Source organism: Manis pentadactyla, chromosome 12 (assembly GCF_030020395.1).
Source record: "Manis pentadactyla isolate mManPen7 chromosome 12, mManPen7.hap1, whole genome shotgun sequence".
Lineage (NCBI taxonomy): Eukaryota > Metazoa > Chordata > Mammalia > Pholidota > Manidae > Manis > Manis pentadactyla.
Window position 1 is genome coordinate 43,930,133 of NC_080030.1, and position 26,998 is coordinate 43,957,130.

At 34.6% G+C, this 26,998-nt stretch overlaps 1 protein-coding gene across 4 annotated transcripts in view; it reads right to left on the reverse strand.

Moving 5' to 3' along the window:
* Positions 1-6,393: 6,393 nt before the first annotated feature.
* TAB2 (TGF-beta activated kinase 1 (MAP3K7) binding protein 2) overlaps positions 6,394-26,998 on the reverse strand; it is a 79,147-nt gene continuing 58,542 nt past the window's right edge. For 2 of the 4 annotated variants that reach the window (XM_036906924.2, XM_036906923.2), the window contains 4 exons: positions 13,598-13,758; positions 13,204-13,297; positions 11,517-11,597; positions 6,394-8,317 (listed from right to left, as the gene is read on the reverse strand). In XM_036906924.2, coding sequence (XP_036762819.2) covers positions 8,175-8,317; positions 11,517-11,597; positions 13,204-13,297; positions 13,598-13,758 — 479 coding nt within the window. In that variant the 3' untranslated portion in view covers positions 6,394-8,174. The remainder of the gene's footprint in view (positions 8,318-11,516; positions 11,598-13,203; positions 13,298-13,597; positions 13,759-26,998) is intronic. The other 2 variants (XM_036906926.2, XM_036906925.2) reach the window with 2 other exon arrangements.

Genomic DNA, 26,998 nt, shown 5'->3' on the forward strand with positions numbered 1-26,998 from the left:
GAATCCTCTCTCAGATGGCTCCCTTTCATAAATGTCCCTGATTCAGCCAAAGAAGTCATCTCTCCCTTCACAGAATTTTGTGGTTCTTTGTACAGCACTTGCCTTATGTTGTAATTGCAGTGGATTCTTGTTTCTTTTGGTAGTTGTAATCTGAAAGTCTTCACAGACTCTGAGCTGGTGGATACTAAAGCATTGCTTCTGGGGGAAATATAGATTTAGGTACCCACAAGCCTCTAGCTACAACATTTTCATCGATCAATCAATATAGCCTTGTTTCATGTATGTTTTTCTTTAAAGGTATCTAAGGTATTTTGTTGCATCACTACCAAGAACACACAGCCAACAGTACTATGCCTCAAGCCTGCACAGAGATTCTCTAAAACACGCATTTTCTCCATCAGGCACATCACAGGCTTCTTGCTCATAGGAACACTAGACAACCCTGCCTCACTGTGCCTGGGGGGCATTTAAACAGCAAAATCACCAATAGAAGCACAAGAATGTGAAAAACATGGCACTGAATGGACCATGAAAAAGGACCTTGTCTGCAGTAGGAGAGCTGTAATAAGAAGGCAGAGGATTGCCACCTTGTGTGGCATCAGCTGGGGTCCAGTGTCAGGAGGCTCAAGTTTTCATGGTCCTGCACGTGTCCAAGGCCTATGGGAGGAATGTGATACTGAGAACACTTGGGGGAAGCGATAGAAGAAGTTACGCTGGGTTACTAAATTTATGAGGTGACTTAAACTCTGTCGTGCACCTACTATGTGTGAGGACCACACTGGGAGCAGGGTATACAGTGGTGAACAAAGTAAGAGACCTTGTTCTCACATCCAGGAATAAGATTAGGAAGACTGGCAAGGAGGAGGTAGCAAAAGTTAAAATGTAATAATGATTCTAGAGACCGAGAGCTGATAATTTGCTCTATCTACCTCGGAATAAACAGGAATACAAATTGGGAGTCTCCTAAGAGCCTGCAGGCAGCGCATTAAAAGCTGGTTAATAGCAGGAGTGGAGTCAGACTGCTTGATCTTGAATTCTGGTCCTGAGGCTTACTAGCTGTGTGACCTTGGGCAAGTTACTTAACCTCTCTTTGCCTCAGTTGCTCTTCTGTAAAATGGGGATGTATCATCTACCTTTTTGGGTTCTTTTGAGGATTACAGAGTTTGTATTTGTGAAGCATTTAGAACAGTGCCCGACGTAGTGAGCTTACGCCTAGTTTATTTTAAAAACTACATAGTTTTTAAATTTATCTACTGCATTAGTCAATCTTGTCAGATCAATATGATTATCTTTGCGAGAGAAATAGGTTAAGTGGGGTGTGAGGTAGTTCCTTCTGCTTGGCATCCTTGAGCTAGGAAAATGCGGCCTTACTGCTCTGGTGAATGTGCTGAGTGGAGCTGACCTGACACCTCCCACAGGACTGAACCCACCACCATTCCAGTCTGCTGGTGAGTGACATGCAGACTTGCTGCGAAAAGGCTCGGATATTAACACTGAAAGATAAGCTAAGGTTTAAATAATCCAAAACATTGGAAAAAAAAAAACGGTGCTATAAAAACAGCATAATGTCAATAGCCACAAAAGGGTGTGTCGGGATAGCTTCAGTTCCAAGGTCGGCTGGGAGCACAAGGCTCGGAAAAGTGCAGGCCCTCCACTGTGAGGCCCACGGCAGGAACGTCCAACAGGCCCCGGCACAAACCCGAAGCGCACGACGTGCAAGTGCCAGGGAACAAACAGTAAGTCCCTTTTCTGAGTGAATCGGAATGTCAAGGGTTCTATGTCCAATCATAATTCATAAAATGTGGTAGAGGCAGCTGGGCCCTAAGGAAAGGGAAATAGATCGTGTGAGGAAAGACTAAGGTAGTTATTTCATCTAGAGAAGAGAAAGCTGAAGTGCCAGTACACTGCACTCTTTGGGAATTGTTTTCTCAGTATTATGCCTGTGAAAAACTAAGAAAATAGAATCAGTGAGACTCATTATAGTAAAAAAATCAAATCCTTTTACTTGTGGGCAAAAGATGAAAATGAGAGCCTTATACAACTCTAAGGGGGTCTCGAGATCCCTGCACTGCAGCAGATGTCGATTCCAGAGCACATATGCTCAGATAAACAGGACAGTTGGCCTAAGGTTTTCAGGGAGTCCTGCTTATTATTTCACTTGTCTTAAGACTGTGGGGGCCATTTGTCTCATAATGTGAATCCAATGTGTTTAACTATAGCATATTAATGGCCATTAACGGTAGAAAAGAGATTTAGGGGAATATAGGAGACAAGTTAAAAAAAACTTGGCTGTATGTTCTTGCCATTTGGTATTAAATATAATTATGCTTTGGGATACTTCACATCTTAACAAAAATCATCTACTGTCACCCACTGGATAGAGTAGTGAATATAGTACTGAATATTGTTTTTCGGTAGCTTAGCTGAGCTTGGTTGCCTGGGATAGTTAGTGTTCTAAGTAGGAAGCATGTACTGTTCCATTATGAAAAGAATCTGGCATTTTGGCAAGAGGATTTGTAAAACCATTCTATTAAAGATTAAAAATGTAGTAATTAAGACTCCCAGCTAATTCATGCAATACGCTTGTTTCATGGCATACAGGCAGTGTCTTGGTCATACATACCCAGTTCACAGATATATAGCGTGTGCTATTATTCTTCAGTCAGAAGCTACCATTCCACCTTTTTCTTGGGAAAGGCAGAAGAGGATTATCACACATTTTGCATTCAGTTTTCTCTTTCCTCTTCTCTGAACCAGTTTTTTAAGGAAAATTCTCCATTGGCCCTCTCTGCTTCAATTGTGAGCTAAGAAAGATCCTCATCTTGTCAAAAACACAAAGCTCAAATCTCTAGCCAAGAAAAGACAAGATTTCAGCTTTTAAGTGATATTGGATGTAACAAATCAGAAGCCTCAATTTCAAGTATCTGTTTCCATACTTTGCAGAAGGTCCACAAAGTTCTCTTTCCCATTATCCTCTTTCCAACCCACAGAGAGAACAAATCAAACACTTGTTAATTTCATTGTGACATTTACATATCCCAATAGTACTTTATTTTCAGAATTGCAAATGCCAAGCATTTCAGTTAATTACTGGACTGGCCTGGGAACCTATCACTTACAGCATTGGTCCTATGAGAAAATAAGACACCAAATTCAAAATGGCTGTTGTACTCACTGATTAACTTGGAATCAAATGTTAAAAATGCCCTCAAGAATCATTATTACCATCAACAATCACTGACTTCTTACTATGCATAAGGTTATTTACAGTGGGACATAAAAAAGGGTATGGTTATAACACCTACCCTGTCAGCATATAAATGGAGAGGTCAAAGTAGCAACAAATGCCAAGTGGCAGAAAAACAGCCAAGTGCTACCAATAGGTGCAGTTTGGAAAAGCCTCATAACCATGACCCTTGAAGGTTTAAACTTCAGTTTAGAAACAGGAAAATAGGGTGGATAAAAGTACATTGGTGGGGATATGCAAGACCTGTCAAGGGAAGTTATTAGTTAAGAAAATTCTGTTGGAAAGCAAAAATTATCCAAAACAGGTTAGGCAAGGTACAGGCTACAGAATCTTAAATTTTACAAGTAAGCCCAGTGAGCAATGGGTAAACAAAAGCATTTCTGAATGAGAGTGTGCACATGGTGTTCTCTATCTCCTTAATCTGGCTGCAGGGAGCAAGGTAAGATGAAGAACTGGAGGCAGCCCGTGGACCAATCAGATCTGTGTGAAAAGGCACCCAGCCTAGGGATTGAGGGGTGGACCCACCGGTCAAAGTTTTTTTGCTTTTTAAAATCTCTAGAAAACATTTCCATGGTAAAGATGCTGTAACATTTGTAAACTGTGCTGTGAGGGTCAATAGACATTTTTGGAATGTAGACAAGTAAGTTGTAATGATTCTATTATGCAGTTGGGGTCAAAGGAAGGATGTACTCCTGCTCTCAGGAAAGCAGGAAAGTAAAGAAGAGGATCTGTAAAGAGAGAGGTTATTAACATGAAGTGTCCAATGAGCCAAGTAAAGGCTTAAAACAGACATGCAGATGTGCAGACACTGGATTCAATCCTTTGAAGAAAGTGTTTATTTTCCTGGAGAGTTAATTTGTTATACTCCACCATAAAACATACATTCTTTAGATAGCTGGACATGCAACAGAAATATAAACACACTTGGTCTTCAGGTCAGCCTTTAATAATTTTATAATCTTGCAAAGCAACCATCCTTTTGACATTAAAAGAGGGAATCTAATCAGTGACTGAAACACCAAATTCTGATCCACTGAGATGTCTAGACCAATTCAGAGAAATGAAGAGCAAACTTACCGTTCTATTCATTAATACTGTTGAGAAAAGTGACTCAAAACCGTTTATGCAAAAAACATGACCCTTTGTTTTAGGATAATCCAGTTCCTAGTAAAAGGAGTTGACTCAGTTTCACATTAATCCCCTTAACATTCCTGTGAGGTAGGTTTAACATTAATATAAGTACCTTCATTTAACTAGAAGGAAAATAAAAGCAAGGGATTATCCCAGGGTTACCGAGTAAATCTGGGGAGATGCCTGTATTGGACCACAGTTGTCCTCTTTAGTATATGAGTGGTCTATTTGGAGAACAAGGTGCCATAAAGTTAAAAATGTAAACGTTTTCATAACCATTCTAAATAATTAGGTAAATCAATGAAGTATTATAATGTAAATCGGCAATTCTATTTTTGAACCTATAATATAGGAAGAAATGTACAATTTTGAAGACAATGCATTACCAATTATTCTTATATATAAGATTAACTATGGTCCCTTAAAATAAAAACCCAGCCTACTACATACTAAGGAGGGAAAAAAATCAATTTAACAATGAGAGAAAGCTACCAAATTGTGTTTACTTTAGAAACACAATTTTTTTTCTCAGTTGCCTGATTATATTTTTAGATGGAAGCAATAAGAATTAAAATGCATTTCATCTTCAAGTAAAATGAATATAATAATTGTAGTGTCTAACAACTGGAGCCAAAAATACATTTCACTTGTCACAGAGAAGTATCACTATGAGTATTTCGTAGCATTATATAGTAAACTGTATTAATACCCAGCATGCAGATATCAAATCTGGAATGGCCGTTGGTGCCAGTACACATCGTTATTTTCTAAGGCAAGAGAGCCAACTTCCATTACTCACAGACTGAGTATTCTTTCTTACACCATTCACTTCTTTTTTTTCACCATTCACTTCTTAAACCTATCATTGCTCACTGGAATGTCCTATTAAACAGGGTTAGAGGAAACTGATGAAATGTCAGTTAACTTTGTTATTTATAAATGCTTTAAAATGTAAACATAACATAAATTTAACAGCTAATACAGTTTTGGACAATCTATGATTTTCTGCACAATTTCAATTCCTTCAATACAAAGTCAATTAGTATTAGACTATAGATTGATCTAGACTGGCCATTTTAAAAATGGGAATTTTAAAAGAAAAATACATTTTTATTTTTCACAAAAATTTGCAACAGAACATGCATCTTTATATGTTATGAAAGTAGCTACTGGCTGACATTTTAATATAAAAGTTTTCCTGAGAAGTCCAGTTTACATGGACTAATTGCCCATCTCCCCTTTAAATACAGAGAATAATGTCAGCACCCCAGGATAATTAGTGATGAGAAACAGAGATCCATCATTCCATCTGAGGTTCTTAGTACCTGTAGCTCTTCAGTGCAATAATTCCCGAAGGTGGTCTTCACACTGCCAACATGTTCCAGATCTCATATTCCCTGACAAAGAATATTTCTGTCCCATTAGTTTAAAAGACAAATCAAGGAAAGTAGGGCTTTCTATTTATGTCATAAGGAGATCAGCAAGTGCTACTTGTCAAGCTCAGAAAAACTGAGTCATGATTTTTTGAAACTCCTAATACAAAGGTTCTCTTCGTGAGAGGTACCACCATCCTCGGCACTGACACATTATGCAGTACAGGAAATATTAATTAAATGATCCCAAATCTTCAACAATGGGGTAAACTTAAAAAACCCAAAAAGAAATGAAAGGAAATGCTATATAACAAACTGAAAAAAGAAGTAATAATAGTTTTTCTGCCTCAGCAAAAGATGGCTGATTTCTTTTATCAGTTAAGAAGTAGCTTGGGGAAACTGATAAAAAAAAAAAAAAAGCCAAGAAATGCAGCTGAATGCCATGCTGTCACGAGAAGACTCTACAGAGTAAGTTTTCTGATTTCCACTATCAAATGTTCTGCTGGAGTACAAATTATCTCCTGCCCCACAAACTTAAAAACAAGTCACAAAATCCACATTAGAATATAAGTTTTTTAATTTTTATAAATAACTTATCTGTTACAAAGATAGTTTACCCAGCTAAATCACAAAACCATCAACTCAAGATATCCAAATTACGTTTTATTAATAAAACAAGTAGAAACTGATTTATCAATCTTCACATAGAACTGCAGATGAAGCTGAAAAAACAAGGCCTATTTTTAAAACAAAATGCATCAAATGTAGAGGCTTTGGGTCTATTGTCTAGGATTGTCATACTTCTTCCCATATACAAATGCAAAGCCTGCAAAGGCTTTAATATTCCTATAGATCACCTGTAATAATCCTGTTTATTAAAAAATATCCATTTGCAAACATTTACAGTGGGTGACAGTCTACATTATGTCCTATCTTTTGCTACATTTCAGCACTTCCCTTAGTCCCATTCTAAGCACTGATATATAATTTCTGAACTCTTTTTAAATGTGTAGTTATTTTTTTCTTGATTTTAGTTATATACATTCCTGATCAACTGAATATTTTCCTTATAAAAATATATCATCAAAACACAGAGATGCTTGAGGTTGCTTCAGTGTTCAAGTTTGCTTGTTGTTCTTTTTTCCAGCTTTTCTTCAGTTGTCCTAAATATGACTAGCCTTGTTTTATAAATACATGACACTGCCACCAAGTCAGGCTTAGACACGGATTGCCCCGACAGGAAAGCATTTAAACTTTTCTCCAAAACAAGGGGATGTAGATATTCCTGCTGTTGCTGGTTGTGAAACTGTACTTTCCCAATTTAATCCCTTGTGAAAGTTCTGTGGGACACCAGGCATATGACGCAAGCTTAACCTTGTTGCTCTGTCAGTGGGTTAAAAATATCTTTTAAGCTTCCCTGTAGAAGACAAAACACTTTGTCGTGCCACCCACTGCTAAGTCAGTATATAGTGTGACCTATAGACGTTAAGTCTTGTAATATTTCCTGCAATTCACTGTGCAGCATCTGTACAGCATCTTCACAAAACACCAACACTCATGAAGGCAAAGTACAGAACAAGTAGAGGAAAGTTATTTTGTGCACAGTTTCATTTCATTAATGCTTTTTTATTTTAAGGCATTGCTTCTCTCAGATAAGGCTTAAAAGGACATGATCGTGCTTACTCACTAAAAAGAAAAAAGAAAATTAGTTAACAAAAGACTATTACACTATACATATAGAAATATAAGAAAATAATAAAGAAGAAAAGAAATCACTTAAAGCAGACTTGAGAGATCTGTACAGTAGGAAAAGCTTTGGGACATCTCACTGCATGTTTGCACAGACAGCGCGTGCTGCTTTCCTCTTCATCTGAGACTCTAGATGCTGGCTTCACAGAGTGGAGACGTTTTCAGGGAAGACAAAGACAAGGCCAAGAGTACCACAGATTTGTGAAGTTCTTCCCCTATTCATAGGCACCATGCGGCAGCAGTTTTTAAATAGCTAAACCTTGTTCCTTTTCTTCATGTTTGTAGTGTTTCACCAAAAGCTTAAAAAAAAAAGCCATCATTCTATTTCTTCCTCCTGTCAAAATTCAGTAGTGACATGAGGGGAAAAAGGCACTGGGAACACCTAGGCATTAACATATTGAGAATTATCCATAGTGGGATACTGGTAACACTGTACATGGTTAGGCAGCAGGCAACCAAGTCTTTCGGCAGATTACCTTTCATGTGATGAATTTCAACTGCCCATGACATAAGACTGAGGTATTATTAGCTCTGTGGGCTGACATTTAGCATTAGCACACCACCATCTTGTCACACCTTTGACAAAATCCTATGTAGCAGTGAAACTTGTCCCCTGATGACAGACTAGTTTCTTGAACTTCAAATGTGGTTTTAGAGATACAGGGCCTTTTGGCTCAGAAATGCCTTGGCATCTCACACTGTTCACAACGGATTAAGGCAGGATGGTTCAAAAAAGTACAGGCAGTACAATTCCACTGAGCCCCCTCATCATCTTCTGTGTCTTGAGTCTTTGGCGTTTTGATGGTGGACCTTTGATCTGTAAGGAAGCAAAAGAATTATTTTAGAAGTGAAAATCACAAAGTCATAAATTACTGGCACCTTTAAACATTTTTTGTGCAGCAGGAAGCAGCTTTGTTAACCAAATGAAGCATCTAGCTGAAACTACACGCAGGCTTGATCTTCACCAGCCTCTACTTCTCTGCTGTGAAACAGCAACTCAGACATGACACAATCACCTCAGTATCTCCTTACAGGAGAAAAGAGCATCATTTTCAATTTACAGCAGGAGAAAAAGGAAATCAATCCATACGGTAATACCAAGGATTCCTATGATATCACCTGAGATTGTGAAAAGGTGTCTTACTACAGGAGCAATACTGACAGTGAATTTGTGTCTCATTAGCATTTCACTTCCCACTGAAGTATTATTTTTATTTCTGTTTTCTATCAGGAATGGAAGTTTTTGTTAAGTGTTCCCTATCTGCTGAGAATGTAAGCCTTGAACAACACAAATAATATATAAAGATGAATTAATTTATAAAATCTTATTTTACTATGTATCAACAATAGACCCTGGAGAAATAGATGAGTGTAAAAATTTTACCATACTTTATTTCTCATAAATAAACACTAGATTGAGGGTTCTAAGTATGAAGTCCTGCTTCTGGCTCTGCTACTAACTCCTGATGTATTTGTTCTATGATCTTAGATAAATCACATATCCTCTAGGTTTCATCTTTCTTTATAATAGTCACTGCAGCTTTAAAAAGCCATTGCTCTGGAGTGTTTGAAAAGACAGAGGTACTTTAAATATAAGAAATAATTATATTCCACCAAGGTTGTGTCTAAGATGAAATTACATTTATGAAACAACTTTTTTTGGGGTGGTGGTGGGGGAGAACCGCATTATAAATTTAAAGTAATATTCCTACAAATTACTTTTGAAAGATTTAAAGTGAAAGAAGTATGCACAGTTGGATCTTTCTTGCCAAAGTTATAATGTAAAGATTCCAACTATGTTAAAACAATGTATATTAATTTGCAAATTCCATCTATAGTACTGAGTTGGTAATTAGTGATAAATTCTGGGCTACTTTAAAAGACAAATTATTGTATCTAGTAGATAAAAATATAGGAAGTCAAGTTTTTATAAAAATTCAATAATTGTTTTGTGTTCTGTACCCCTTTAGAAGCACCCTACTTACTGATCAGTCTTAACATTTTATTGTACAATTTCCAACTTTAGGCATTGGTCATAATTTTTAGGCAACATCACAATTTCTGCCATAATCATGAGCAACTTCAGAGTATTTTATATAGTAATTTTCTTGAAACTGAATAATTAAAAAACAAATACATAATAAGGCTATCTAAATAAAAATATTTAAAAAATCAAGGGTCTGACAATACTAGTTAGCATCTCCTAAATTGTATTAAAACAAGCACAGTTAAAATTTTTTTTGACTTTTTAACCATTTAAAATTATTTCATACTTCATATTTGGGAAACATTCTACAGAATGATTGTTTTAATCTAGGGACCCAAAATTCTACTCATTAGAATTTTGGTCTTGCTCATGTGTTAGAAAACATTCCCAGCTTGCACATTTTTACTAAAACTTTTGTCTATCCTTTTTGTTTAACTAAAAAGGTTTTTTAGGAAGGGTGACCAGGCAATCTGTATTAACATTTCAGTCTATTATTAAACAGCATCTTCTTCAGTATTTAAGTAATATTTAAGACAATCAATAGGGTACCGAAAATTTATTTTTAAAAAGAGAAATCTCCAACAGTTTTCTTAGTCTGCACAATCTCATTTGGTAGACTTACAAATCTTTTTATTAGAGATATTTGGAAACTAAATAACCACCAGAACTGAAAATAAGAATTTAGACTGCAAAAGGACAACTTATGATTTCCACACTTAATTTTGTTAAAAAAAAAAAACTGCACTGTGAAGCAGAACTGATTTTAAGAACTAAATAAAATCTCCATAAATCAAAGTAATAACTCCTTATCTTAGCCTTAAGGCAAAAATGATTGATTCTTTATTTCTCTGAAAATAGCATGTAAGCTTCTATATTTTGTGAAAAGATTTTAAGTAATGGATTTTTTTTTCCTTACTTGCTATCATGGATGATTTCAAACAAACAAAGTAGAGAGAACAATACAACAAACCCCCATACACTTTATCCTTCCTCCACAATTGTCAAGATCGATCTTAGTTCACTCATATTCCATTCCTCCTACCCTCACCACGTAAGACCAGATTATGTTGCAGCTAAACAAAAGTTTTTATTAGAAAAATTCTAATTTTTGAAAGAGAGTAAAAAGATTATATTAAGGCAATTCATTTGAAGTCTGGAATATCCACTTTGCTTATATGAAGGAGCTAAGCTATGACACTTTCGTCCTTTATTCAATGAACACCCAAAAGGCATCCAGTATCTGCACCCTTACTGACAGTCAAATGCCCCAATCCCATTTCTGCTCTTCTGTATTAACAGTTCATTACATTCCAACTATGTTTGGAAACATCTAAATAAAAAATTAAAAAAAATGAAGATACAGTTAGGCCTAACTAAATTATACTTGAACAAAAATGGGGGAGTGGAGAGAATAGTATACTAAATGAGAATGTGAAAATTCTTGCAAAAAACCAAAGAACTAGTAACCGACTTGTTCTTTCCTGTACCCATTTCCAAATATATGTTAATGCCTGGAGTAAGAAAATCCATACACATATTGTAGCATATCTTAGTTTGGTGTACATAAGTCTGTGAATATCAATGATGTAAAATGATAGTGGGAAATAATTTTCAAAAGCCATTCATCTGGGATTCAGAGTTATTTTGACTATACAGAATTATGCATAAATTAAACATGATACTCAAGAAAAATAAACTTCCCTAATATATCTTCCTCAACATTTGCTAAAAATTTTAAAGAACACAAATTTTTACTCCTGATGACTTTTTTCTGCCAAGACTTGCTATTTTGGAGTATAATGAATCTAAAGGACATGTATATTACTTATAAGGAGCTAAGTACATTACAATTTTGCATCTTCCCTAACCTCCAAAGTGTACATGGAAATAAAGAAATATATTCCTAATGAATTCATCCAAAAATGTCAAAGTCTAAAGTACTTCTAGAGTGGAAGATTGCTAAAAACAAAATTTTCTAATATCTTGTTCTTCAAAATGTAACAATTTCACACTTAATGGATACACTAACCTTTCGGTTTTGGTGGCACAGGGCCTACAAATCCAATATTGTCATAAAAGTTATGAATAGCGCTGGGATTAAAATGTGGTCCTGAAATATATAAAAAGTAAATAAATATATCAATTTTTATAGCTCAAAAATAGTTTTATTTTTTAAAAAGCAAGTATTTTCTTTCTAAAAACTATCATAGTATAAATAGAAGAAATGCTTCTCATTTATTCTGCATCTCTCATCTCAGATTACATGTAAGGATTTCAAACTAGGTGAGGCAGGTATGTAACAGTACTCACACCAGAGGTCTAGGTGGTAAACTGGAGAAGAAGTCAACTAAATGCCATTAAGAGAATAACAGAATTAGAACTAGGCTCCTTTTCTATGTGAGCAGTTAAAAAATAACTTAAAATTTAACAATTTAAAGTATAATTTTAAATGATCAAGCACAGACTTAAGCAACTAAATGACTTGTCACCAAGTATAAGAACCTTGCACTAATGTAACATAATGGTTCCAATTCTAAACAAAAGGAACAAGTTCAAGGGTTATAGTTTCTAAACTAGCACAAACTTTCTTTTCTCTACAAAAGTTGAATTACAGCATTTTCTATGAATGTTTCAAGACAAGCAGCTTACTAATATTAAAAAAATATATACAGTGAGTCATCTTTCAGTTTAATGGATTCTGGCACACACTCAAGAGTGAGGATGTCTTTTTTGTTGGCTCCCTTCCCTTTTCTGTCTTTTCCATTTTATATATTTCTATTAATTTCCCCAACTTCAGAATTAGACTTGTTATAAAATTTCCTTTAGTTGTCTATGGAACTGAATTGTCCATTTTTACTACAATAAATAATTATTGCGTACCACTAATAGCACAAGTATAATAAACTAGCTTTGTTATAAAAATTATACAAGCCGTATTTTATTCTTTTATCAATTAAAATAGTGCCACTAGGATGGGGGTGCCTTTTTATAATGTTCTCAAAAACCATACTTCTTGAAATGTACATGGAAAAAAGGGAAACAGGAAAAAAGCATTGACTACATGTATTTTAATCTTAGTAAGTATTGTTGTAACAGATTCTACTAATATATAACAGCAATACTTTTTTTTTGGGTTACAGAAGATTTTAACATCAAAGTACAATTTACATGATTAAAAGTTTTGATTTCCATATAAAATATTCTACTTAAATAGTGTAAGCAACTAACAAAGCACAATTTATAAATCACATCAAGTGATTTTCATCTTTGCACATTTTTAATGAAACGTTGATGGCTAAAAGCCAGACAATCTGCCAGTGAATGACAGACAGTAAGAAGGGTAGTACATACCATCAGCTTGTTTCTTTCCCAGCTATTAAATGTCACAAGTTCATATTTTTCTTGCTTGTGATCCCAAAACTGGCAATAACGCAATACTTTTGACTATACAGTGAGACATACTAATCACTGTCTACCCTGTTTAAACAGTGGAAGTGTATTTGAAGGACACAAAATGTATTAAATTACTCCTCAACCAAGTATGTAATTTGGGGGTTGGGAAAAAAATAAAACTCCAATGCTGTTCACTATTGGTATGATCTGGCTCCAAAGTCAAATCAGACGGTAAGATTATGACTGATAAGTCTGTGTTCAGCCACAGGAAGAGTTGGTAAATTAATACAATGAATTTCAGCTGAGTATGCACTGAACTTTACCTCGGGCTTGAAAAAGATCAATTTCTTTGGTTAAGCAGTCAATGTCAATCTGGAGTTGTCTATTACAACTTCTCAACTGCTGCATTTCTTCGAGCTGAAAAATAATTTCATGTGAGAAGGATCTATATTGAATTCTCGTGTCATTAGTTAAGAAAGTTGAGTTTGGCAGGGGAAGGTAAGGAGAGAGAAACAAGTATGAATTAAGAGCATTTCTAGAAAACAAGATCAATCTTTTATACTTAGGACAGATTGTCTATTCTCACATTTGCATCTTCCCTCATCTCCAATGTGTACATGGAAATAAAGAAATACATTCCTAATGAATCCATCCAAGAATGCCAAAGTTTGAAGCATTGTGCTTGCACAGAGGTCACAGTGGTTATAATAGACTTACTGAAGGTATTTGGGATATGGAATTTGATCTTTTCAGGCGCCTTCGAGTTAGATTATTTTCCATTTCGTTGACCTCAGATTTTAGTTTATCCAGCTTTTTCTTTTGAATCTCGAGTTCCCTTTGAAGTCGTTCCATTCTGGCCTTCTGGTGTACCAATAAAGCTGCAATACACGTAAGCAAACATGAGGACCCACCTACGTTTAGCCTTTAAGCAGCCTTGGAAAACAAACGAGTACTTCTATGTCAAGTGAGTTTTCCAAAATCCCCAAAATACATTAAAACAAAATACTCAGGTTAAACATTTAAAATTTCAAAAATTTTAAATTAAAAATTATTTTAATTATTTAAGTAGACAAATGTCAGTACTCAGTTTAATTTTTTTTTTTTTATAAGATTTGAATAACCCTTAAAATTACTTTATGGCCAAAGAATTTTTAGACTGTTACCTCTCTAAAGGTTTTTACTCTGGTCAATTAATTTATTCACATGACCCTCTGAAAGGATAAAGCCTTCCTACTCCAAAAAGTCTGACATGTTTGGACTATGCATAAAGTATTCTACTTTGAACACTTCACAGATATTTTAGAAGGGAATGTGAGTTAGGTTAAATCCATTTTGATTTATGCAACAAATAAGAGATTGATTTCAATCCACATGAATGTTAACATTAAACTGTTCTTACTACAAAGTAAAAACCATACTATTAGGTAAGTTACTTATCTTTTCTTATATCCTGATTGCATTTTGTAAAAATACTTTTCTAAGATTTTTAAGGAAAGAAAATAAGGAATCAATCTTGTAGCAGGAATGAATAGTTGCCTGGGAAAACTTATTAAGCCATAAGAATTGGTATATGTTCTTATGATCAATCCCTGGGCAATGTGAGCCTCATTTTTTAGGATACTGGACTAGAAGTGAAGATACCTGAATCTACTTCTGTAAAAAGGCAGCTTGGGATGTCGATACTACGGTGAGAAGATTTGGGAAAGTACAATCCACAACCTCTAAAAATGAATAATAGCTATTAAAATAAAAAAGTCAAGAAGATTAAACAGATTAGACTAATGCTGAATAGTCATCTTTAACTAAACTTAAATTTCTATGAATCTAAAAAATAAGTAAAAGGCTATGGCATAGAAAGGCATATTCAAGCCATTCAATCCATTAGTGGCTTCTAGAAGCCAAAATCAGAGTGCAGGGTGGGGGAAGCTGTTACATTCAAGTACTTCAAAATAAAAGAGCAGGTAATTTTTCCCAACAAAAATCTGATACTAATCTATAGATGGTTCCTTGGGTAATTTTCCTTTCCCACTTATGAGAAGAAATGAATACTAGGGCATTGTGTTTCAAGTTTTAAAAATTACGGCTGATTCTGATAGAGACTACAGTCCTGGTACCCTCTTTCCCCATTTTAGTGTATGTAATTTTTAATGCAGGCAGGTGCTTTTGGAGGTTCACATGTTCCTGGTGGAAAACTTGCTTTGTCTTTGTCAATCCCTACCTATCAACCTTGTCTTGTCAGGCTTTTGTGTATTCGGTTTATTTGAACTGTAGTTTTATCTACTTCCAAAATATAGGAATTCTTATATTAAACCTAAGAGTTTATTTATTCTCCAAAAAGAAGATAGAGGCAGGAAGTGGGAATGAAGGGTGAGGTGAGGAAAAGGAACACTAAGAGTAATATACTTGCTTCATTTCTAAACTACCACCACTTACCAACATGTCTCAAAACGGCATTAACTGGACATTCAATCAAATGAATGGTTATTTAAAATAAACATTTCTCAAAACTAAAGCTGGAGATTTTCTCCCTAAAAGTTTTCTCTAAATATGTAAAAAAAGAAATTTAGACATTTATTTTGTGGCTCTAATGACTAAATGATCACTCATGTATACACTGAAATTAGAAAACACGAGTGTTAACATTTATACTGTAGGTGTCAAGAGAACCTCAGGGTCAGAAATTATAACAATTAGCCCCAGGCTGGTGATTCCTTTGGGGTGCCTGGCAGAAGCAAATACAAACTGCTTTGGAAACCCCTTGCCACTACCTGGAAGCTACTACTATGGGATCCATAAAGGAAAAATCCTCAATGAAGAAATGCTCTCAATAGAAAGGAAGTAAGACCAAACAAGAAAATGATCTACCATGAGAGTCAATGGACCAAAAGAAGCCCCACAAACTTAAAGACTATAAAATAGTCTGAAAGAAGCTACGAAAAAGTCTGTTTAATTAAGATTATTATAATGATAACAGAAGAAACCAAAGAGTAAGACATTATGAATAAAGAACAAATAGATTTGGAACAGCACCAAAACAACCTCTAGGTAAACGAAAAACAGGCATTGAAATGAAAAAGTCAAATGGCTAAAATTAAACAGTAGATCAGGTATCATCAAAGACACAGTTAGTGCCCTGGAAGATAATAGAAGATTATCACCCAGAATGCACAGACATAACATGATAGAAAACCTGAAAGAGGGGTTAAAAGATCTCACAAAAACTGAAAGGGAGTTCTAGTAGCAGACAACAGAGAGAATGGAGGCAAGGCAAAATCCGAAAAGGCACCTGCTGAACATTTTCCAAAACTGAAGAAATGAAATAATAGTTGCCAGGAGATAATGGAATAATTAGTTCACCTAACTAAATTATTAGAGTATGGATGAATAAAGACATTTTCAGACAAAGTGGGGAATTTACCAATAACAGACTGCTGCTAAAAGTACTACAGATGTTTTTTGGTTAAGAAGGAAAATAGTATAAAAGGAAGGAATAAGATGAATAAATCTGAACAAGTAAAATATTAGACAAGAATAACAAGAAATTGGAAATATGAGTATCAGAGTATTAAGGTTTTGAAGGTGTTTAGGAAGTATACTCTAAAATACTGTGAAACCAAGTACATGTATTAAATATTTAGGGGTCATTTCTAGAAACAGTTTCTAATTTGAAAGGCAGAACAAAAGGAGAAATAAAGAAAATCTAATTTAGAAGGCAGGAAAGGAGGAAAAAGAAGACAGAAATAGAAAACAAACAAATATGAGGGAATAATTCCAAATATATCAGTAATCACAACTGTAATCTAATTAAATCTATCTGTTTAAAGAGATCAGCAGAATGGATTTTAAAAAGCTCTATAAGTTGGTTATAAGAAGAACATTTAATACATAACTCACTCATCCATTCTTTAAATATATTAAGAGCCTATTATGTGTCAGGCAATATTATAGGCACTTAGGAAATCAATGAACAAAATGGCAAAAATCCCTGCTCTTGGAGGGGGCTTAATTATAGAGGTAGGAGAGATGGAGGGAGGCCAATAACAAGTCTATGAATAAGGGGTCAGCAAACTATGGACCACTGGACACTGCCTGTTTTATGAATAAAGTTGTACTGGAATATAGCCATGCTTACTTTTTTACTTATTATCTATGGCTATTTTTGTGTTATTGCGACAGCAGAGTTGAACAGTTGTGATAGAAACTACATGGGTTGCAAAGTCCTACATAATTTACCATCTGGCCCTTAATCAGATCATGTGGAGGCTTGTTGACCATATTAAGGATTCTTAGTAAACGGGGAGCCATCACAACACAGAAAGGGTGAAAGTAAAAGGACTAAAGTAAAATAAACATTTTGCACTTTAGGAATCACTTTAAGAGACACAGAGTAAGAGCAGCAGGCAATTGCTGTAGCTATTTGAGACTGTGGTACACTAGGGCACCGCCAAAACTCAAACCAGCTCCTGTGCTTCTGATTAAACTGACTCAACCCCTCACACTTAATATTATCTGACAGAAAAAGAGGTGTTCTTGTTTCTGGATATAAATACTATTTATCTCAGTCTCTTCTGTTTTTTTTACAGACAATATTTGGCATTCAACAAAAATTTTGGGACAGAAAAATAATGAGAAAAAGCCATCTTATCATCAAGAGATAAAGCAATCAACAGCACCATACTCAAAGGTGACACAGATGCTGGAACTGCCTGACAGGGAATTTAAAAACAACTATTATTAATATGTCAAGGGATCTAAAAAGAACTGACGGATAAATTGAGGAGCCAGAAATCTTATAAAAAAAAGTCAAATGCTACTAATAAAATATGGTACCAGGGATGAAAGAATCCCTTCCCAGCACACTGGATGCAGAAGAATCAGTAAACTCAAAGACAGAAATTACCCCAATAGAACACTAAGGAAAAAAGTGGAAAAAAGAACAAAAGTCGAAAGACCAGTATCAAACAGTCCGGTATACATGTAATTGGTGAAGAAGAGAAAAAATAAGACAGAAAAAATATTTGAGGAAATAATGGCCAAATATTTTCCAAAATTAATGAGAAACAATAAACTACAGATCCGAGAAGCCCCAAGATATCCAAGCAGTATTAAAACAAAACAAAACCTAGACACATCATAGCGAAACTGCTGAAAACCCAAAGATACAGAGAAAACCTTGAAAGGAGCTAGAGAAAATTTGAAATTGATATACAAGGCAAATATAAAACTGAAATAAAGCCAGTATAGCAACATTCATTAAAAAAAAAAAGAAAAAGACTTTAAGGCAAAATATGTTATGAGATACAGAGGTTCTTTACTTAATGATAAAGGAAAATAAAAATGCTAGCATACAACTCTCATTCTTTATGGAAGACCATAAAAGAATATTTGAATTTGTTTTTCAACTAATGCACTTAAAAACATATATTCCAGGACAGGGGTTGAATATTCTGTTACAGATAGCTCCATTAGTAATCCTCAATAAATTGATGTTTCTATCAAAATAGGAAACTAAACCACAGAGTTGAGAACTACATAAAAGGCTAATATTCATAGGAAATAGCCTTTAACAACAGGCAGAAGTCTTATTCAAAAAAGATTTAAGAGAAAAGGAGTCACAGTTGCTGAAAGTGGTGGGGATGTTTTGAAGGTAAAAAGCAAATTCTTCTGAATGTTTCTGAAATAGAAAAAAAACCTATGTTTTTGGGAACTCACAAAGAAAAGAGTTTTTGCAGTGCCTAAAGATGTGGCCTGCCTTTGGGACTAGAGGCAAGATACTTTCCATGATTAGACTGAAGCTCTAAAGCAAAATATTGCAAATCCAATGTCTTAGAATTTATTTAAGAGACATTTCTTTCTAGTGAAAACAAAATCTTGGAGCAGAGTTATAATGGCATATATTACTTAGAAGTCACAAATATAGTTTGTAGATTATTCAGGATCATGTCTGTAAATTATAAACAAGCTAAAAGCTCTGAATATAGTAGGAAAAAGACATGATCTCTATTTCTTAGCAATTCGTTCTTCTAAGTGCCTAGATTTTTATGTCTCTAGTTCACTTTCACCTGTGGTTTGGGATTTTAAGATAGGAATCTGAGAAAGATGAATTACAAAGAAAAGAGGGCTGTCAAAGTGAATTTCTAACAATTACCATGAAAATTCATCTAAAGCTAACTCTTTTTCTGTAGTTGTGGTTTTGTCTGCATTTTAACCTCCACTGTACAAAATATTACATAATACATATCCACTGACAAACAATATTCGACTTATAATGAATAATAATAATTGTAGTGTTTATTTATAAAGACACTTTTGTTCTGATCAGCCTCTACTAAATGAAAAGGGTTGGTGTTGACTGGGGAAAAAGAAACATGACGGTTATACGTCCAAGGTCCAAAAGAACGGACCTTGAAAGTCAGGTCCCATAGCTTAGAGAGTCAGGCATGCTTATAAATCAAGGGTTTCAGTTGTGGGATGAGGCTAGAAAATTTCACCTCTTTTATGAGAAATTAACTTTCAAAAGGCATTTGAGGAAATCCCTTAGACTGGCTTTTTGGGTTTTGTTTCTTTGTTTTGGCATGAGAAGAAACTGTTATAAACAAAACTGTATCAATACACATACAGATAAATTAGGTTCATACATAACCTAGTAAATATGTACTTATACAGAAGGAAGGCTGATTTGTACAGACTTCAGTGGGTAAGCTAAAGGAAAATTTTTCTCCATTCCTGTAATTTATTTATGTGTAGACTCATATGGACTTAAAAAACCAAGCTATGAAGAATCCATTATATCAGCCAGGACTTTTAGTTAAAGATGGCTGACTGAGCATTTTATTTATATTATCTTCTGCCTCCTACCACCCCAAGAAAAGGACAGAGGAATAAAACTGGTTCAACCCAACAAGGACAAACAACAGGAAAAGGTAATTAATGGACAAGGGATTTCAATAAGTTTCTGGGAGACTGAAAACCGATGGAAATGGCACAGAATGAAGGAGGGTGAAGAAAGCTACAGTCTCATAGACAAAGAGGACACTGCTGACAAAGAGGTAGCTAACTGGCCCTGTAGGAACCTACAGAGGCTTCAGACTTTGGAGAATGCAGGTAACAACAGGAGGCAGAAGTGAGGAATGAGCCAGAAAAAGGGCTTTGCTCAACGTCTGTTTATGAAACAGCTAACCTCTCCCCATCCTGCAGAAAGGCAGGTAGCGCATGTTTATTCTTAAAGCGCCCCCAAACACACATTTTTCCAGCTGGCTCCCATACACAAAGAATGCTAGGTGGTGATGGAGTGCTCTCTTGAGAAGCTGGCTCCTCACTTATTCATCACAAAGCACTCTGCCAAGTGACAAGTCTCATTTTCTTACAAAGGGCTTTCAGTTAGCCTTCACAGTCCTTCATTTTTAAGTAAGAACCAATAGCCAAGAATCACTACACATCTGAGGAACACCTGACATATGAAAGATCTAAACAAAGAGACTAGACCCAGATTAAGTGGAGATAATTCAGGAGAGATGAGAACTTAAATTCTAATGAACATCATTAAGATATCTGATGATGCACAATAATGCACCCATAAAACAACAACTGCTATGAGAAGGGAATTTGAGTACTGGCTCTTAGAAATTAAAAACATCACTGCTGAAATGCAAATTTTATACATGGGTTATAAAATTAGGAAACAAAAGTAAGGGAACAAAAATTAAGGAAATCTCCTAAACTACAGAATAGAAAGACAAGGAAGTGGAATATCCTGATACACAACAACAAATAAATAGAAAGTTAGTACTGAAAGTTAAATAGCTGAATAAGAGGTTCTAAGAAAGAGACAATGGAGAAAGTGGGAATCAGGAAGGGGATTTCCAGGGCTGAAGGGAGACACAAGCCTTTAAACTGAAGAGGTCCACTGAATGTGGAACAAGAATGATTGAAAAAAAAAAAAAAAAGACCTACACTTAGACATATCATGTCTATATATACACACATACATATAGAACATACGTAAATGTACATATACAAATATGTGTACCTTAATAAAATTAAAATATATCCAATCATATACAAGTAGTTAAATATACAAGTAAACCACCATAGTAAGGCCTGTGCCGCAGTTTCATTTGTGATATTTGCATTATAATATTTTGATTATTCAACTAAAAACACATTGAATTTTATTATTTTGTAATCCAAGATAATATGAACAGTAATGGAGTTTAATTTCTTAATGACTTGTTCAAAGGGCATTAAATAAGTTAATACAACATTGAAGTATGAAGGAGGAAACTAAATTAAGGGGAAGGAAACAAAGGTAAGGGAACAAGTTAGTTCAAGAACTTACATATTATTATTACTCTGTATTCATAAATCATTCACACTAAAGAAGAGTCCTTTTTTGTTAGATGAGTTCATTTCAGTTCCCACTTGGGAAAATTCAGCATTTTAGATTTTTCATTATCAAGTACATCTCTCAAAACTCAATCTCCTTGAGGGTAAACACAGAATTCAGTTTTGTACCACCTGATATCTAGGATTAAGCCTTGAAAATTTTAGGCACTTGATAAATATTAAATGTAAAATAATGTCAATAATTTGACTTCTAATGCATAGTAGAGTAAAATACTAATTTAAGTCCAAGAAATAGAAATACTGATGAAACAAAAACTTAAGATTTGTTTAAAACTCCCTAGTGTTTGTCATTTAGCAAGAGGTAGCACATTTTGAAACATGGCAAGACTTTCAGGTTGCCAACATTGCAAAGGTGGCTTCCTAATAATTTGCTAGTTCTACCAGGGAAATAAAATAAGTGATATATTTAACATCTCAATCATATATTGACTTCTTTAGTTTTCTAAACATACTTATCTATACTTTATCCTCTCAAATAGACAAAAAAAAGGAGGAGGAACAGGAGAAAAAAGTATTCAGTGCTTTAAAAATCCTCTTTCAGTCAGTATTACATTTTAATGGCTAAAGGTCATTTAAGAATGAACTCCCTCTTGTGGTTGTTAATATAACTGACCCTTAGTTAATTCAAATACTAGGGCTCTTAAACCACTCCGATAGGCATACTGGATGTTCTTCTACAGCAATTACAGAAAGCTTAATTCTTTACTCAACTTCTGTTGGCTTCAGATAAACAATGGAGACAATTTCTCACGAAACTTTGTAATTAGAAAACACATCTAGAGTTCCAGACAGTGTTAGTTTTTCACTAGTTTTAAGCATTCTATAGTGAAAATAATGTCTAATTTTTCTAGAACTTAAAAAATGAGAATGGATGTGCATATTAAAAAAATATCTTTGTGCATATTAAAAAAATATCTTTGCAACTGAAAAATGTATCAGGTATTTATGGATACAAAGATCTTAGGCTTATTTTTAAAAAAGATAAATTTTGCTGCTGGAAACATATTATTTCTAGTGTCTTTTAAATTTTTGTTTGTCATGACAATTTTATATGCCTAAGTAAGGTACATGCCTAAAAAGGTACAATATCAGCTTCTAAAATAAATCAAGATTTTTCTAAACTGTAACTGTTGGCAGCAGGGATATTGTTTTAGACTCCACCAATTACAGTCGCTTATTTGGTGACTGAGTCACAAGATTCAGAGATGGCAATTACTTATTAAAATAAAGCACCCTGATGTTTTCATCTATTTGCCATTCTTAAGGACAGTTTGAAATCAGATCTTGCAACAGTGCTGCAACTAGACCTGTAATTTGGGCAACAGATGTAACAACAGAACTATGAAGAATGATGTTTAACTTTTATAATTATTTTTAAGAAATTAAAAAATTTTAAACAGTATTATTAACAGATGAGTGTGGGGCTTCTGTAAGATAACATTTTGTTGGCATTTGTTTCTTTACAATTAAGAGTCTGCATGCAATCTTATAGCATTAGGATATAGACACAATCTAAAACTTCTATTTGAGAGAGAAAGAAAACTGGGGGCTAGAGATAGCAAAAGAGCCTCAAAGAAATATAACTGGATGAACCATTATAGAAAGTGGGGATGTTTACAGCTTAGAAATACTTCATACTTTGAAGGGATGCCATATGAAAGAGAAATGAGGCCAGTTCAACGAGGTTTCAAGGAGTCTCACTGTAACTAATGAGAAGACATGCACAAGATTTGTTCTTCTTTATTAAAAATCTTGGAATGCAGCAGGGTTTTATAAATAAAACCCAGAAGCCAAAAGGAAAAAAGATTGATAAGTCTGAATATATAAAAGTAAAAAAAAAATTTTAACAAAAAAATTTATTAACCAGGTTAAAATAACGTATTAGGGAAAATAGACTAGGCATCCTATAAAAGCAGGCAAGTTCACAAAATGAGAAATATAAATGATTAAAAATTAATACATGAAAAAATATTCTACCTCACTCATTTTTTAAAATTTTGCTATCATTAATGTACAATTACTTGAACAACATTATGGTTACTAGACTCCCTCTATTATCAGGTCCCCACCACATACCCCATTACAGTCACTGTCCATCAGAGTAGTAAGATGCTATAGAATCACTTTGTCTTCTCTGTGTTGTACTGCCTTTCCCATGCCCCCCACTCTCTACATTATGTGTGCTAATCATAATGCCCCGTTTTTCCCCTTATCCCTCCCTTCCCACCCATCTTCCCCAGTCCCTTTCCCTTTGGTAACTGTTAGTCCATTCTTGGGTTCTGTGAGTCTGCTGCTGTTTTGTTCCTTCAGTTTTTTCTTTGTTGTTATTCTACCTCACTCATTTTTAAAGATACGAATTTTAAAAAGCAAAATAATACATTTTTACCGACCAGACTGACAAAGACATGTATATTTTTTTCAGTCACTTACATAGTAATGGGTGGGGAGGGAAGGAGGAAAAGAACATTCTTATAAATGTTGCCAAAAATGTTCCCATTTATAAATACGGGAGTATAAACTGGTAGAATCTCTTTACAGAGTCTGGAAATTAAAATTGGCAACATGCACTGTGGTAGTCATCAGTATCCTTTGCTAAATATTTCTGGCTTTTTGCCTGCCAGGTATGCAGCAGAATTGCACACACCCCTGCCCTTCTCTCTAAATTAGGTGTGGTTATGTGACTTAGCTAAAGGTAACATTTGTCAGGGCAGAAGCTTAAGGAGCCAGTGCTGATTTGCTGTATTTCCTTTGTCTTGCCTGAACAATCATGGAAGCATGGAATGGAGCACCCCTTTACTTGGGTCTCTGAGTGAGGATGATGTAGAACAGAGCTTACTAGCTAATCTATAATGGCAAGTGAGCTGGAAATAAATCTTTGCTGTTTTAAAGAAAAAGAGTTTGTTATTGTAGTATAACCAAGCTTAAATGATGCATCTATCAAAATTAAAAATACACATATGCTTTGACATAGCAATTCCACTCTTAGAATCTCTTCTGCCAAATATACAGACATGGGCACAAATATGTATGCACAGGATTTTTACTACAGCAGTTTGTAAAAGCAAGACCTTTAGCTGTATCAAAAAAGGACTGGTTAGAGACTGAAGTACAAACTTCTAAGCAGCCATTTTTAAAACACACAGGTATGCATTTGCCGACATGGGATACTCTCAAAGAGCTAAAGAAAAAAATGGTAAAGGCAAAAAGCCAAATACTTTTCATTTGCATATAAAAAGAGGCAAATATATATATTCATATATATATGAACTAATATACAATTCCCATTTCTAGAAGAACACATAATGAACTGTCAGTGAATAGCTAGCTATTGGTGTCTCTGGTGAGGGGAACTTTTCATTATATACCCTTTTGTTCTGATTACATTTAAAATCAACTGTATGTAGAAAGATAACATTTTAGTGCAATCCTTATCAGAATCTCAGCTAACTTTGTAGAAATTGACAAGCATCTAAAATTTAAATGGAATTGCAAGAGACCTCAGCCAGCCAGAATGATCTTGAAAAAGAACAAAGAACTTACGTCTCAAGTTCAAAACTTAGTACAGTCATAATCAAGACCGTATAGGACTGACATAAGGAGAGGCATACAGATAAATGAAAAAGAATTGAGAATCCAGAAATAAACCCATGTGTTTATGGTCAACTGAATTTCTGCAAGGGTGCCAAGACCATTCAATGGGGGGAGGGGGAAGCCTTTTCAACAAATGGTGCTGGGAAATCTACACAGCCACATGAAAAAGTAAGAAGGCTAGATTCTTACCTCATACCATTATACAGAAACTAACTCAAAATAGATAAAGAACCACCATATAAGCACTAAAATGATAAAAGTCTTAGGAGAAAACATACGGGTAAATCCTCATGACCTTGGATTTGGCAATTGATTCTTAGGTATGACAGCAAAAATATGAGCAATGAAAGGAAAAACAGATAAATTGGACTTCAGCAAAATTAAAACCTTTTGTGCTTCAAAGGACGCTATCCAGGAAATGAAAAGATAACTCACAGAAATGGAGAAAATAATTGCAAATCATATAATGGACTTACATCTAGAATATCCAAAGAACTCATTACAACTCAATAATTAAGACAACCCAATTAAGAAATAGGCAAAGGATATAAATAGGCATTTCTCCAAAGAAAACATACAAATAGCCAATAAACACATGAACTGATCCTCAACATCATTAGTCATTAGAGAAATGTAAATCAAAACCACAATGAAATACCAGTTTACTGCCACAAGGATGGCAAGAATCAAAGTTAGAAAGTATCAGGTTTGTTGACAATGTGGAGAAATCAAAACCCTCAAATGCAGCTGGTTGGATTGCAAAATGGTTCAGCCACTTTGGGAAACAGTCTGACAGTTCTGGTTAAATGGAGAACTATGGGGTAGTTCTCTATCAGTTCCACTCCTAGGCATATACTCAAGAGAAATAAAGACAAATGTCCACGAAACAAGTGTACATGAACGTTTACAGCAGCAGTTTCGTAATAGCCAAAAGGTGTAAACAACCTGAATGTCCATCAACTAATGAATGAACAAACAAAATGCAGTCTATTTCTACAATGGTGTATTATTCTGCCATAAGAAAGAATGAAGTACCAACACATGCTACAGCATGGGTGAACTTTTGAAATATGCTCAGTGAAAAAAGCCTGTCACAAAGGATATTATTATGTAATTTTATTTATAAGAAGTGTCCAGAATATGTACATCAACAGAGAAAGAAAGTACATTTGAAGTTGCTTAGGGCTGAGGGTAGGGTGTAATGAGATGGGGAGGATTTAATAGCTGAAGTACATGGCATTTCTTTCTGAGGTGATGAAAATGTTCTTAGTAGCTGTGGTGAAGGTGACTAAGCTAAAAATCATTGACTTGTAGACTGTAAATAAGTGAACTGTAAATATGTTAATTCAAACTGTTAAAATAGTTAAACTTTTTTAAAAATTAAAAGAAACAAGATTTTTACATGCTGAAATACAATGATCTTATGTTAAGCAAAAAAATGTATAGCATATCCCTACAGAATATGGCTATGTCATATATACTGTAGAGCATGTATATAATCCTACATCTATGTATTTATGTATACCCATATATGTATATTATTAACTCTGTGTGTGTGTGTGTGTGTATGTCATTATAAAGGGAAGAATAAAGTAATGCTCGCAGATATAACATCTGACTTAAAAAACTCAGGGGAAGTGACAGGCCAGGGGTTGAAAGGAGACAAGAATTTTGTCTTCCTTTTTTTTGGGCTAGGACTTCTTTTATCATATGCATATGTTATTTTTGTAATACTTTTTAAAGAGATCAGGTTAATAAATAACTTACTAGACAGACCTCTACAAAAATGGAATGTGCTACCTTAGGAGGTTAAGTTGTTACAAGGTATTTAAGTTAAGTATAGATTGGATTTACACTTGATAGGGATCTTGTAGGACCAAATGTTGGACTAAGTAACTTTTGTTGTAGAATTCTAGATGACGACCTTTAAGGTTTCTTCCAAACCTGAGATTTATTCCAAATTAAAATGGTAGTCTTAAGAGTAGGAAGAACCTGTGAGAAGTAGGGCAAATTCGGAAAAAAAAAAATTCTATAAATGGTTTGCTGTCAATCAAGATTAATTACTGAGTTATCTAAAATGTGATTTCAATGTCAACATAGTCAATGTTCTAGAAGAGGTGT